This window comes from Mesoplodon bidens (assembly GCF_964165515.1).
Source record: "Mesoplodon bidens genome assembly, chromosome: 3".
Taxonomy (NCBI): Eukaryota; Metazoa; Chordata; class Mammalia; order Artiodactyla; family Ziphiidae; genus Mesoplodon; species Mesoplodon bidens.
Window position 1 is genome coordinate 123,613,753 of NC_138178.1, and position 14,498 is coordinate 123,628,250.

Below are 14,498 nucleotides of genomic sequence, written 5' to 3' on the forward strand. Positions count from 1 at the left end.
GACACTGGGGACTGGGGATTGGGGACTGGGGACTGGGGGCTGGGGGGAGGGGGGCGGAGGTCAGGCCGACTCTTCCTCCGTAATAAGAAGCTACGCGTCCCGCGGTCCTGGCTCCGTGGGTCCGGTCGGATCGGGCCTGGGCGCTGGAGCTGCTGTGGCTGCCGCCGCGGCGAGTGCGATGGAGGCTGTGCCGGGGCCCAGCGCTCACGCCGGGGGAGGCCGAGACTGCCGGAGGTTCTAATAGATGAGGCGGCGGCGGCACGGGCTCTCCATGAGCAAGCGGCGGCGGCGACGGGTGCGGGAGCACCGGCGGTTTTCGGTCCCCGGGGAGGTACGAAAAGTCGGCTTCCTGGTGGACGGAGACTGGCCGGTGTGAGAACGCCTTCCGCGGCCCGGCCCTCCCGCCCATTACCCGCAGTCCCAGGCGCTCATCGGGCCACTGCCTGGAGGCGGGCAGGTGACGCCCAGCCCTTTCACCGGCTCCAGATTCGGGGACCCGCCCGCCGTGCACGGCCAGCCCTCAGTGCCAGGCCTTCCCCGGTGCTGCGGACCCGGGGCGGGGTGGGCGTGGCCGGAGTGCGGGGGGCGGAGGTGAGCGCCCACCGCGCCCCCAGCCAGTCCTTGCGCCCAGCCCGGAGCTGCTTCGAGCGGGAGCTCAGGGCCGTTTTCCAGATTATTTTGGGGCGCTGACTCGGGAGGGTACCCTTGGGACCCCCGAGCTGTTAGGGCGTCCGGCACTCAATGCCTTGGGCAAATGGTCTGGTCCTCACGACCTGCGTGGAGTACAGATTGTCACCCCTGGAAACGACTGCAGAAGAAATGTGTCATTTTGCCAAGGAAATAGAAGTCCAGGGAGTTTTCCAGATTTATTCAAACTGGAGTGCATGTTGAGGCAGGGGGAAAAAGCCAGCAGAATACCTTCTCCAGGGCTTCTAAACGATGTTTTTGACGGTGTGGCCAAAACTTAAGACAATTTTAAGTAAAGCTCTTTGCAGCCATTTTTCTATCTCTTTTAGCCGTTTTTTTTTTTTTTTTTTTTTGTAATTTACTTTGTAACAAATCACCACGGTACTGCAGAAGCTACACTGTCTTCTAATTCTTTCCATCCTCTCTTACCTCCTTTTTTCCCCCCAGAAAAAGCCTAAAGAAATTAGTTTCATTTTATGTATGTGTATATATTTTTTAATATATATATATAATTGTAGTTTAATTCTCTTAGAGTGTAACTTGCTTTACAGAGCTATAGTTACTCATTTGGTCATGTATAAAAGATAATTTGGCAAAAAAATACTACAGAAATTTACAGTTCCTTTCCAGTGCAACATTTAGGAATCTGAACTTGGGCTCTTAATCATATGACCTTGCTACAGAGTTCTTTAAAATGCAACAGGAATCAGTCAAACCATGAAGAAAGTTTTTTTCATTTTTAAAGTATTTAAATGCCTTGTGATTTTTAAAAAATATGCTCTGAAGCATTTCTTCTTCATTTAGAAGAAACTGAGTTTGTGTTTCCTAGGCTCTAAATTTTCCACTCCCTCTTATTCCTAAGTGGTTAACTAGAGCCCACATGTTAGCAACTATATATAAACATCTACACTTCAGGCTAAATATAGTGTTGAATATTTTAGAGTCCACAGTATCTTGCCTAAGTCAAAAATACTCTGTGTGTGTGGTAAAACTGAATTTTTAGTCTGCTAGTGTTACAAAATCGGTTTGAACTTACTTTTTCACACAAAACACATAGGTCTGCAACACTGAGTGTTGGATTCCTATTGTGCTTGGGAGGATGGTGGCACTTGAAAAGACAAAGTAAGACCCTGACCTCAGTCACTAATTTCTCTGTTCCTATTCCTCAGGTGCTTCCCGTTTTCATGAAAACAGAAGGATGAAACATACTGGAAAACCCTGTGATGTTTTTAGTTTAGACATGTGTTTGTCCCAAATAAAGTAAAGCAATTTTTTCAATTCAGTTTCATTAGGACCTCATTCTTTAATTTTTTTCAATTTTGCTTTATATAACATACATATGACACCAATATGTTTATTAGAATACTGTCAATGACGTTAAAACCAAGTGCTTAGCTATCCTCAAGTTTGAGGGAAAGATAGGTACCAGTTTAAATAGGGAGGACACCTCAGTTCATTCCCAAAACATGCAGAGAGGAATCAAGATAATTATCAAGTTCTGAATCAGCTCTTCCCAGCACGGCCTCTGTATTTAAAATTTTAGGGTATCTAGTATGGTCCTAAATTTCAAGTAAAAATCCCAAAGTGCATAGAAATGATTTTTGTTTTAGCTGTGCTACTATTCAATTAAGTTCTCACAATTACTCTTCATATGTTGTCTTTCAAAGCCAGTTGGTCATTATTCTGTAGCCCAACAAAGAATTCCATTATCAATTTCATAAGTGGAGCCACAGATATTATCAAGAAAATGAAGTACAGCTTATATTTTGAGGGGAGGAAGAGGTTTACATTAGGAATACACCCACCAAATTTAGACTGTATCTTTAAATAGTTTTATTTTTATTTAGGATTTTTTTATTACAGGGTTTTCCTCTATGACTGATAAAATCTGCAATATAATTAATATAAAGGCCTATCAAATGACCATTCCGTACCTCAAGAAAAGGTTGCAGCTTCTTAAATGGTCTTTCCAGAGACCATGCTGTTTGCCCAAAAATGGCTCATAGCTTGTTTTAAATTTTTTTGTTACATTGGGGGTCCAGCTAATCAAATTTAATTTGAATCTTTAGATACCTTTATTTTCATTTAAACATATCTCATGCATTTAAAATATAAAGTCAAATTCACAAGTACTATCTTAAACTTTTAAAATGCAGGATGAAGACACTGTTTGAAGAGATCAAAGCATCAATTAAAAATAACTATAACCAAGATCGCTCATTTTGGAGGCCTGTTCTTCCTTGGGGAGGTGTTTTTACTATCAAAGCTGGCCGCAAAGCAGTATCCTGTACACCACTCTATGTTGAAATAAGACTGAAAAATACCTGCACCATAGATGGATTCTTGATGTTATTGTATGTTATTCTCAATGAAAATGAAAATTTCCCCAGGGAACTCTCTCTTCATTTAGGTAGAGAGTTTATAGACTGTTTTCTTTATTTAATGGACACCTACAGTTTTACAACTGTGAAGCTACTTTGGATTTGGGACAAAATGGAAAAACAGCAATACAAATCTGAAGTTCATAAAGCTTCATTAATAATTGATTTGTTTGGGAATGAGCATGATAATTTTACAAAAAATCTTGAAAATCTCATGTCGACCATACAAGAGAGTTACTGTTCCAACTGGCGATGCCCAACTCGAGTGCAGGAAGATCAGCAGCGCACAATTAATATAAAGTAAGTTGCTCTAAAGTCTGTTTTGTCACTTTTAGCAAAAATAGTATACTTTTTTATAATGAATGATATATATAGAGTTAGGGAGGTAGGTAGATAGATATAGTCAAAGTACTTCTTAAAGTATAGACCTGTGTAACAACTTACACATAAAGCAACCACGCAAATGCAAGACTCTTTATTAGGTCCCATGACAAAAATGTAACTCTTCTATTACATCCAAACATCTCAGAATTTACTTTACAAAACCAGTTGATAACTATTTCACTTGCAAAGTAATGAACTATTCAGTATGCAAAATGTTTTCCTCTTGCTCAGAATTTACTAATATGACTGTGAAGATAACTAATTCCTTGTGTCACAAATTTAGCCTCTTGAACAACACTTAATACTATATTGGGATGTTTCACTCTGAATGGATCTCTGTCAGGTAGGCTAGTTCTACATGAACAGGAAGATTGGAAGTACTCCATGTCATAGCCAGGGCATAATTAGAGACAGGAACCCCAAACTTGGAATGTTAATACCTGAAGAGGACCTGGATGTGAGGAATTTTTCATTGGCTATAAAGGTTCTGATCGCTTGCTGAGTATTTTTGGCTTTCGGAGAGAAGAAAGACCTCCAAGCTGGTAAATGACAGGGAGGAAGGCCAAACTGGCAAGCCCTAGTAGAGTATTGGGAAACATTAATGCCCCCAGGGGACATGAGCAAGAAAAGGGATAATTGCCAGTGGGAAAAAAAAAAAAACAGGACAGAGAAACAGACCCAAACACATTGTTGTCAGAGAGCCTACTTGGCCCTGTGGTCCAGAAAAACAGAAGCAAACACATTGTTGTCAGAAAGCCTGCTTGGCCCTGTGGTCCAGAAAAACAGCCTAATAGATTTGCTCCCTTTTGGGAATGTATGTCACATACCTGAACTTATTAAATTCACACTTTCTGTATAGCATATTTACTTTAATACTGTATTATAACATCATGCTACTTAGGGAAAGCTGAAGATATGTTATTTTTTTTAGGGTCTACCAATTAATGTCTCTCTTGTTCTGAAATACACTTTGTCCATTTTCCTGTATTGCTGATATGATGATGTTGGTTTTGAAATCAGGGGAAAATATTGTTACTCTAAATCATAATGGACTCAAGAAAGTGTTTCAGAAATTTGCCTTGTTTTTAAAAAACCAGTTTCTTTTTACATGTATATCTTTTGAAACTATAATGAAATATTTACAGTCCTATATTAATACTAGTATTTTATGCCTCTCAATAAAATATTTTTCATTATACTCTATATAACTTTTTAAGTCTTTTGCCTGTTTTTTAATCCTATGTTTAAAACAACCTCTGAAGTATGTAGGAAAATTTTTTTTTTTAACAAATCAGGAAACTGAAGCCAACAATGGCTGTAACTTGCATTGAGTCAGGTAACTAAGCAGCTACTCTCCTAATTCTGGGACCTGCTTTCTTCCATCAAGACCAGAATCCACTCTATTGAATCCTCTCGGAAATTTTTAAAGTAACGACTGCCTGTTTCAGGATCAGTTTACAGAAAGATTTAATGTTTCTTGAAAGCTTCATTCATTAATGTTTATTAAGTTCAACTGGTTTCTATACTGTCTATAAGAAATACAAAGATGAATAACAGAGGTTATACTTTGATATGTGGTTTTCTAATAATGAATGACCTGTAAAATTTGTTATCCTAATAATGTATTTACATATAAAATATTGAAGCAGTTCTTACATGCATTTTGCAATTGTTGTAGTCCTCCCCAAGAAATTCCACATGGAAACTTGATACGACTGGCTGTGGATGAGTTATTCTGTTCCAGGATTGAACTGTGTGAAGAGTGTGGGTGAGTGTATGATAGACATTTAAGATGAAAGTATTTGTATGTTTTTTTATGAAGAAACCTGTACTGGTATGTTCTTTGATGTTAATATTTTATGAAATAGCAACTCATAAGTATTTAGAAAGCCTAATAGTTTTGGAATCTTAACACCTTCTAGTTTACTATGCCATTTTATGCTGTGTTGTCATTATCAATATCACTATATAGAATATAATACTACAGTTACTTGATGAATACAAAGCAAATGCCTTTTCTTTTTTTCCCCACTGCTGAGTAGGTACAATAAAACCTTGGTTAACCGGAACATAGCTAATCGGGACCCTCAATTAACTGGATATTTTTCTGCACTCCTCATTTAGGAGAAAGAGGTAAATGACAACCAAAAAGTTCAACGTGGTTAAAAAAAAAAAAGAAAAGAAAAAGGAAATCCAAAGGGGCAGAACATATTCATCCCAGTCTCAACAATTTTTATATCTACAGTATTGTGCAATGAGAATTAATATTTAGAAGGGTGATCCTACACCTAATTAATCACAAAAGAAGGAAAGAATAAAATACCTTCAGTTAATTGTACTTAAGTCCAGAAAGTGAACTAGTGTATTTTTGCAACAAATACTGAAACAAAATTGTTTTCTGGTAACTTAGTTTAGTCAGTGTTTTTTAACCAAAATACTGTGCCCTGAGCATTCCGGTTAATCGAGATTTTACTGTATAATTGTGTTTGTTTTATTCTGATCCATATGCTTAATACCTGATACTACTAAGAAAACAGAATTTGCTTCATCCTAATGGCAAAAGGAAGCAATTAGGGAATTTCATCCAGTCTAAAGAAGACTGTAAGAGTCATCTTATTCTCTCTCTGCCATTATTCCCATTTGAAACCAGCCTAGAGAAAGAAAAATGTATTTACAAATAAAAACTTTTCTATCAGTCTAAAAGATACATGTTTTTATAAGCTTAGATAAATATAGCTAGCCTTTCCTGGAGTTTTAAAAGTATCATTTCCTACATAGAGAATCTCAAAGTTTATTAACTCTCGGAATTAGGCATATAAGGTATTAATATAGCCATACTGTTGATATATACCCATACCTAAAATAGATAATTATGCTTATTATGAAATTATGTAATAAAGGCAACCCAGAGTGATAAAAGGCAGCTTTGTCCCAAGCGTAGTAAAGTTCATGCCTATTTTCAATTTTAGGTGTGGTGGCCTAAGGGAATTTTCCCAACGAGTGTTCTGCCACGGGGCACCCCCTTTTGTTGTCTTAAATATGCAGCATTGGAAATCTGAAGATCTGGCATATGTACCCTATTACTTGGATTTATGTGATCACAAGTATGTGTTTTTTTGTTTGTTTTATAAAACTAGTAAAAAATAAATTTATTTCTATATTTTTTTGCTATTCTATCATGATTTTGAGTAGCCCTTAAGGGAAATACGTATTGTTGGAAAAGTCATAGCTGTCTCTAAATTTATGTATCCTGGATAAGGTCAGAATCTACTGCAGGGAGTCATTGCTGGCAGTGTGCATAGTGGTTAGGTGCTTAGACTATGGAATAGACTATGGAATAGCCCTACCTTACAAGCTATGTGACCTTGAGCCAGTAACAACCAGTTTACACATCAGTTTTCTTATCTATTGAACAGAGATAACAGTATCTATCTGGTGCCATTATTGTGAGGATTTAATAAGATAGCACATGTGAAGTGTTTAGTACCTGAGAGATAGTAAATAGTAAATTCTGGTTGGCTATTACTTGTATTTCAAGTCAAAGTAGTGTATAGTATGAGGTCATCATTTAAACATAAAATGTTACTGTCATCATTAGATTAAGATATCTACATACAAATTAGGACATACAGTGTTCTTTTAACTTTTTGCCTTAAAAATTTTCTTGTGTGTGTTTTCTCTTATATAACAGAACCATGCAGATTATGGGTTAATCTGTTAAAATATGCTTTTAAAAATTCTTAAATTATATCAATTTTTAAAATTCTTAAACATCTTTCTCCAAATTACCAATTATAATACATGATTTTTACAGACGGATATCTTTTACAGAGAATAGAATGTAAATAATCCCAGTTTTTTATTAGTTAAGAATTTAGGGAATGTTTTTCTCAAGAACAAAGTATTGTGATTTTCTGCTACACTTTGTCATTTAATTTGCAGGTATTTGTTGGAAGGTGCCACACTGTTTAACAAAGAGGAACATCATTATTCTGCAGCTTTTCAAATTGATGGACATTGGATGCACTATGATGGCCTCAGAAATGTGAATTTAATTTTGTTAAATAAACCCCCAGAGTTTCTCCTCTTGTCATCATTAGTTTATATCCGAGCAACAGAAAAATAAATATAGACTGATGCTAAATTAAATTGTTTTCCCTCCTTCCCATGCTCCCCCAGATGAAGGGCTTTTATGTTGTATATACTTGGTATCCAAGGAAATAGTTCAGCTATATTAGTTTCAGAGGTGTATTATCTAGTGTTTAGCCCCAGGTATATAGAGAATCTATGCAAAAATGTTTGTATTTCTTTTTTCTATATCCCAGGTTATTTTTATACAAGCATATTTTATGTTGAAATAAAATATATCTTGTAGACTTTGTATATGTACCTCAAAGGTTTTTAACAGTTCTGTCTTTGAATCCGAGAAAATACTTCATCATTTGAATTCTCAGTTTTTCTTTTTGGATATACAAATAAAACCTGGGTATAAGTCAATTTTCAGTTTATATAAATTTAACAGTTCAAAATGTATCTGACTGTGTTTATTTGCCCTACCTCACTATAATCCAAAGTGCACTACTGGATCTAGTATGGATTTGAATGTACAACTTATAGATGGCTTAGTCTATTTTATCTGTTGATTTGCCTAATGTTCCTGCAACAGTTTTTTAAAATACTTTGGTGAGAATGTTTTTCTGGACTTCAGTTATTTCTTTGTAATGGTAAATTACTTTAACCACTTGTTAAAGTATTAAAAACCTTTTAATACTTTAAATTTTAACTTAAATTTAAGTTAAATTTTAACTTAACTAAGTGGATTTTAACTTAACTAAGCTCCCAAACTTAAAGTTATTGTTACAGATAAATTATATAACTAATCTAAATGTTTAAATTAAATGTAATAGGAGTTCTCTAGTAAAAGTTTATTTTGCAGATAAGACAATTATAAAAAAAATGCTAGGCAAACTCTATGTTTACTAATGTTGGATGAATAATGGAAATGTACTTTAAATATGGATTTAAGAGAAAATGGGTGCCTGGGAATACAGTTGACCCTTGAACAACTCGGGGGCTGGGGCCCTGAACCCCACGTGGTCAAAAATCCCCATGTAACTTTACAGTCATCCCTCCATATCTGTGGTTCCACATCCTCGGATTCAAACAACCTCGGATCATGTAGTACTGTAGTATGTATTTATTGAAAAAAATAAACGTATAAGTGGACCCACACAGTTCAAACCCATGTTGTTCAAGGGTCAACTGTATTTCTCTTCCTAGTAAGTCATATTGGCACAGAGGAAAAAATACATAAATTTTGGGGATAACATCTGTTTGCTCCCTTATAAGTAGTAAATTGATAACATGAGGCTTTCTTTGATTTGTAATATAAATCACCAGAAGTTTATAGTTATCAGAATATTATGTTTCTTTTCAAAGACCCTAAGATCTCTTTTCCTTTTGCAAGTTAAAGGAAAAAAATAAGTTATGTTCTCAAGGGAAAATACTTTTTGAAATTTATCATCATTTATTTTAGTGTTTTCAATAAATAGTCCATCCTAGGTTTTGGGTTGAGATTGAGCGCAATATATTTGGAGATTTCTACACAGCAACACAGTTCACTGCCATATACCAAATTGCTAAGGTTTAATTCAATAAATTAAGTCTTACATTTCATTGGTGCCATGTTGAGATAACTTACTGAAGAATGAATAAATGTGAGGGCAATGTTGATGAGAATGCCTTTTTATTTTGTGTAAAAAAGGAACATTCATAGTATTTACTCAAAATAGTGATCTATTTTATTAAAAAATTCACCCCAGAGTTTATTTAAATTGTTCCCACATGTATTTAAATAGGATTTGATTATAGTAAACTTTTCTGGGGACACCTTACTGCATGAATCAACTGCATGAATCAAAGTATACAAAAACACAAATATTAGCATATACATAAATGGTATCATTAACAAAATTATTCCGGATGCAGATTTATTCTTTTATGAATTGCACTTTATTTGGATTAATACTAGTTTGTCACAAAACAATGACTTACCTACCTCACAGGGTTGTTGTGAGGATTAAAATGTTTGTTAATATCTTGACTACCTTGAACATGCTAATAAAAAATATTTTTTATACCTCTTTCATGTACAGGCAAGTCTCCTAGATTCTCTATTACTAATGAACTTTTCAGATCTTTTTAAAAATTACTTAAGCAGTAGCTCATATCAGTAACAGAATTAATGTGTAATGAAATTTAAGTATGCCTTCTGGACTCCAGATGGTTTGGATTTAAGGATAATAGGTATTTTGCTGTTATGGTGGTAATTGAAGAAATTATTCCCTGCTGACCAAATAGTGAGTAGAAAAGGGATGAAAAAATATGAAGTAAACAAGATTATCACAAAATGTGAAGGTGAGGGTATGGAAAATTTTTTATAACCATAAACAGAGAAATCGGAATGCTGGGGGTGGGGATGGGCAAAAGATACGAGGGAATAATCAGAATATATTTTTAATCAAAGTGCCACAAATCACAACTATACCTATGGGGAGAACAGAAATGATTTTAAAACCCTCACCTCAATCAAAGGGAGATAAAGAACAAATAAAGCAAACTTAAGGGGAAATCTCCAACATTTAAGAAGTCTCCAACCTTTCTTCAGCCGAAGAAGCTTTACCCGCCCCCCCCCACCCAAAACTTAACAAATAATCTTAGATTTATCTTTCAAAGTAGCTTCTCATTATTAGGGTTGACTTAACATCTGAGGCATTGTCACTGGATCGGATCCAATCAAAGAGAAAGAGGAACAAAGATCACCACCACAGGCATGCTTACTAGGGTGAATCCTAGGTTCTATTTCATTCTTAAGAGTATGAGCAAACAACTAAGCTATATAAGCAGATGACTACTGTGACACATAATAAGCTGTACGTATTGAGCATATATCAACAGTTTAGTTTTATAATTAAATGAATTAATAACATTTAATTATTTGACAATAATTGTAATGCACTATACCTAAGCAGGAAAGGTAAACAGTTCATGTAAAAATGACTGCAATTACTACTACTAAACTGCAAACATTTATATTCTTCTCACCTTCCTTTGTTAAAATCAAAAGTTAAGATCACATAGCTTTTAAAGTTCATTTTAACCACTTGATGCCTTACTAACAAACAGGGTTCCTACCCACCCAACTGGCCCAGGGTTCACTGTCTGGTCAACTGGACGGCCTTTAACTTCAAATTTAATTTGATCTCAGGAAAAACAACCTTTTACTTTATTTCTGGGAAGTTGAGGAAGTTGGTGGGGAGGGCTCTGTAGCTAGAAGATTTCTTTATATGCTGATATCTACCTGAGCATATAAAATCTTTTATCCTCAAAGAGCAACCAGTTCCACAGTCCATCCATTGTTTTCTCAATGAGGTCTATAAGGTATCAAAAAGAGTACCACTGTTGAGAGTCCGCCTGCCGATGCAGGGGACACGGGTTCGTGCCCCGGTCCGGGAAGATCCCACATGCCGTGGAGCGGCTGGGCCCGTGAGCCATGGCCGCTGAGCCTGCGCGTCCGGAGCCTGTGCTCCGCAGTGGGAGAGGCCACACTGAGAGGTCCGCGTACCACAAAAAAAAAAAAAAAATGAGTACCACTGAAAATGAAAAAGTGAGCTACTCTGGTAAGGCCCTCAAAAATAATGTGGTATGGAACAAGAGCTTGGGGAGCCTATGAGTTGTGCAGACAACAGTGTGGTAAAATTAGAAACCTGCTGTTTGTACGCTTAGCTATATTTTTATTACTTGCTTCTTTTCCCTTTGAATTTTGTAAAGTCTAATTTTTCAGATGATTATAAAAATAATACATAAATTAGTAAGAAATGAATAAACCCAAAAAACTGTAAAGAAGAAAATGATCATCCACGATTTCTCCACCCAATTATAATCATTGGTTCATACTGGTAAAGACTTTTTGAAAAGTCCAGCATGGCTCCACAGTACTGAAGAAAACCAAGAACCAAGGAGTTCAGGCTTTGAAGAAAGAAGTGTATACTCCTGGGGGCCAGCATAGAGGTGATAGAAGTAATCAGCTTGACAAAATGTGTACAGGAAAGTGAGACTCTGAAGAAAACTGCAATGGTCACCTGTTCAGACATTTCTTTCTACCTGGACACTTGCCTTCAGATGCTTTTATTTTCTCAAATCTTCAAGAACTCATTATTCTATTTTATGAAAGATGTCATTCCTTTATGTTCCTCTACCTACATTTCAAAACTAGTATCCCAGGTGCCAGAGTTGGGAAGCAAGAAGACCCTGATGGTATAGACTGTCTCCAAACAGATACAACCAAATAGATTTTCTGTATTTCCCTGTTAATCTAGCAGAGAGTGTAACAAAGAAAAATCAAAGTACACTGAGCATAATTAGCTTGCTTTAAGAGTAGAGTAGGAAAAAGTTGGCTGAGAGAGTTTGTGAAGAGTGGGGAAACCAGCACGATAAATAGTTCTGCATACCCAACATATGGGAAGGAAGGAAAGGAGAAGAGGAGTGAAGACAGGAAACACAGGAGAGTTGATTTGTGCTCAGGTCAAAAAGACACCAGGTTAAAGCTTAAATGAAATGGTTAGCTGGTTAGGGAAATCTTTGCCCAAGCAGGCTAAGCTTGATTTGAGGGCTACAATCTGGAACAAGTTAATAGCAGACATACTTTCTCTGCAGCATCCATTTAACACATACTTAATATCCACTACTTGCTAATAGAATTAGAAATGATTTCTGCCCTGGAGGTATGCACATGTCTAAAAAGGGGGAACAGTGAGTCAATCAATGATGACTCTACAGAGGGAAGTACTATGGCAGGGTGAGCACCTCAGGCTCTGAGTAGAGGAGGGATGGTTCTACAGACAACTGCTGTGAGGTCTTTGAAACAGTCCTTTCCCGGTTGCTACCTAGCATCCCTGGAGGAGGTTTTGGAGGAAAGAGACTACAGATTGTTCAACTTGTGATTTCAAAGGCAATTGTAAGGTCCTATTGAAACCGCACAACTCAGATTGGGACTTGAACCACTGCATTTTAATTGAGATCACACACCAGGTCTCAGGACTTAATGATGCTCAAGTTTTATGTTTTGTCACAAAAAGAATTCAGTGAGAGACAAAGTGATAGGTAAGAAGTGGATTTATTTAGAGAGATACACATTCCATAGAATGTGGTCCATCTCAAAAGGCAAGAACAGCCTTGGGAGAAACACACTCCACAGACAGAGTGTGGGCCATCTCAGAAGGCAAGAGACCCCAAAATATGGGGTGGTTAGTTTTTATCAGCTGGATAATTTCACAGGCTAATGAGTGGGAGGATTATTCCAACTATTTTGGAGAAAGGGTGGAGATTTCCAGGAATTGGGCCACCACCCAATTTTTGGCCTTTTATGGTTGGTCTCAGAACGGTCATGGTGCCTGTGGGTGTGTCATTTAGCATGCTAATACATTACAATGAATGTATAATAAGGCTCAAGTTCTACTGGAAGCTGAATCTTCTGCCATCTTGGACCTAGTTGTTTCCAACCAGTTTTTGTTGTGTCCTCAATGGCTATGTCATTCTTTTAAAGGTTGTGCCCTGTCCCCTTTCTGTCTGTTTCATTATTGCCTCTACGTCTAACTTCAAAGCCTAACCATTTTTAATTTCCATTAGAAAGCTATAAATCCTAAAATTAAAGATAAAACAAATTTCAAACCCCATCAAATTTTAAAAGAAATTTATTGTAGCTGAAGTTCTTTCTTTCTATTAATTCTTTCTTCCACAAAGAATTAATAATATCAAATATTTTCTAATTCTCATTGGAGGGAAGATAACTTGAGAAAAAAATGAGACAGCCATTGGGACCAGTCTTCTTTAAATACTCCTGGATTTGTGGAGGGACAGGATTGGTGATTCCAAACGCTTACCATTTTCTATATGAACACTAGGTGGCAGAAGCTCCTCAGTATAGAATGTAAAGGACGGAGCAAGACCCATTCCTGAACTTTCTGGCCTTTAAAATTTGGGCAAGGCAAGTACAATTTTCCCTCAGTTCTATGACACTATAAGCACTAATAGCTTGGGGATAACATACAATGGTGTTGTCCTTGGTGAGGCTGACTATGCTCTATGCCAACAACAACCCAGCTCAAATTATACCTGTAAATTGACTTCTGGGATTTCTTCATCACTTCCACAACCCTCATGTTTCTGGCCTCCTCTCTGCTTTCTTCAGCTCTTCTTTGAAAAGGGTTAGGAATTCCTGTCCCTAGAGAGTTTATGGAAATGCCAGAAGACTTAATTCAGGATTGACATTTTTCACCTAGGAAAAAAATAATGGAATTCCAGACTTTTGAGGTGAATCGTGTTACGTGATCACATTACCACTGGATTCTCTTTATTACCATCAGTTCTCGACTACTGATTTTCTTGATGTCAATTAGGGGCAAGAGTATGGCAGTTAAATGCCTAGGCTCTGAAACCAAATTGCCTGGGTCCAAATTTGGACTCTGTCATTAGTTGTGTGGCTTTGGTCCTATTACTTAACTCTTCTGTTCCCAGTTTGCTAACTGTAAAATGAAGATAATAATAGAATATATCTCATAAGGTTGCAGTGAAGATTTGATGAATTATTATTATAGCACGTAGTGCCCAGCACACAGTAAACACCATGAAAGTGTTTGCTACAGTTATTTTTGTTTTTGTTTTTGTTTTTTGATTTGGCTGTGTTGGGTCTTCGTTGCTGCGTGCGGGCTTTCTCTAGTTGCTGCGAGCGGGGGCTACTCTTCCTTGCGGAAGCCTTGTATGGACTTCTCATTGCGGTGGCTTCTCTTGTTGCAGAGCATGGTCTCTAGGCATGTGGGCTTCAGTAGCTGTGGCTCGCAGGCTCTAGAGCGTAGGCTCTAGAGCGCATGGGCTTAGTGGCTCCGTGGCATGTGGGGTCTTTCCAGACCAGGGCTGGAACCTGTGTCCCCTGAACTGGCAGGCAGATTCTTAACCACTGCGCCACCAGGGAAGTCCTGCTACAGTTAC

General features: G+C 37.3%; 1 protein-coding gene across 1 annotated transcript; it reads left to right on the forward strand.

Annotated features, from left to right (window-relative positions):
- The first annotated feature begins 227 nt into the window (after window positions 1-227).
- Window positions 228-8,185, forward strand: DORIP1 (dopamine receptor interacting protein 1). Its single transcript, XM_081227140.1, has 5 exons — window positions 228-331; window positions 2,844-3,368; window positions 5,131-5,220; window positions 6,422-6,556; window positions 7,395-8,185. Exons 2-5 carry the CDS (start codon window positions 2,845-2,847, stop codon window positions 7,576-7,578), a joined length of 933 nt encoding a protein of 310 aa, XP_081083266.1. The 5' UTR covers window positions 228-331; window position 2,844; the 3' UTR covers window positions 7,579-8,185.
- Window positions 8,186-14,498: the final 6,313 nt, after the last annotated feature.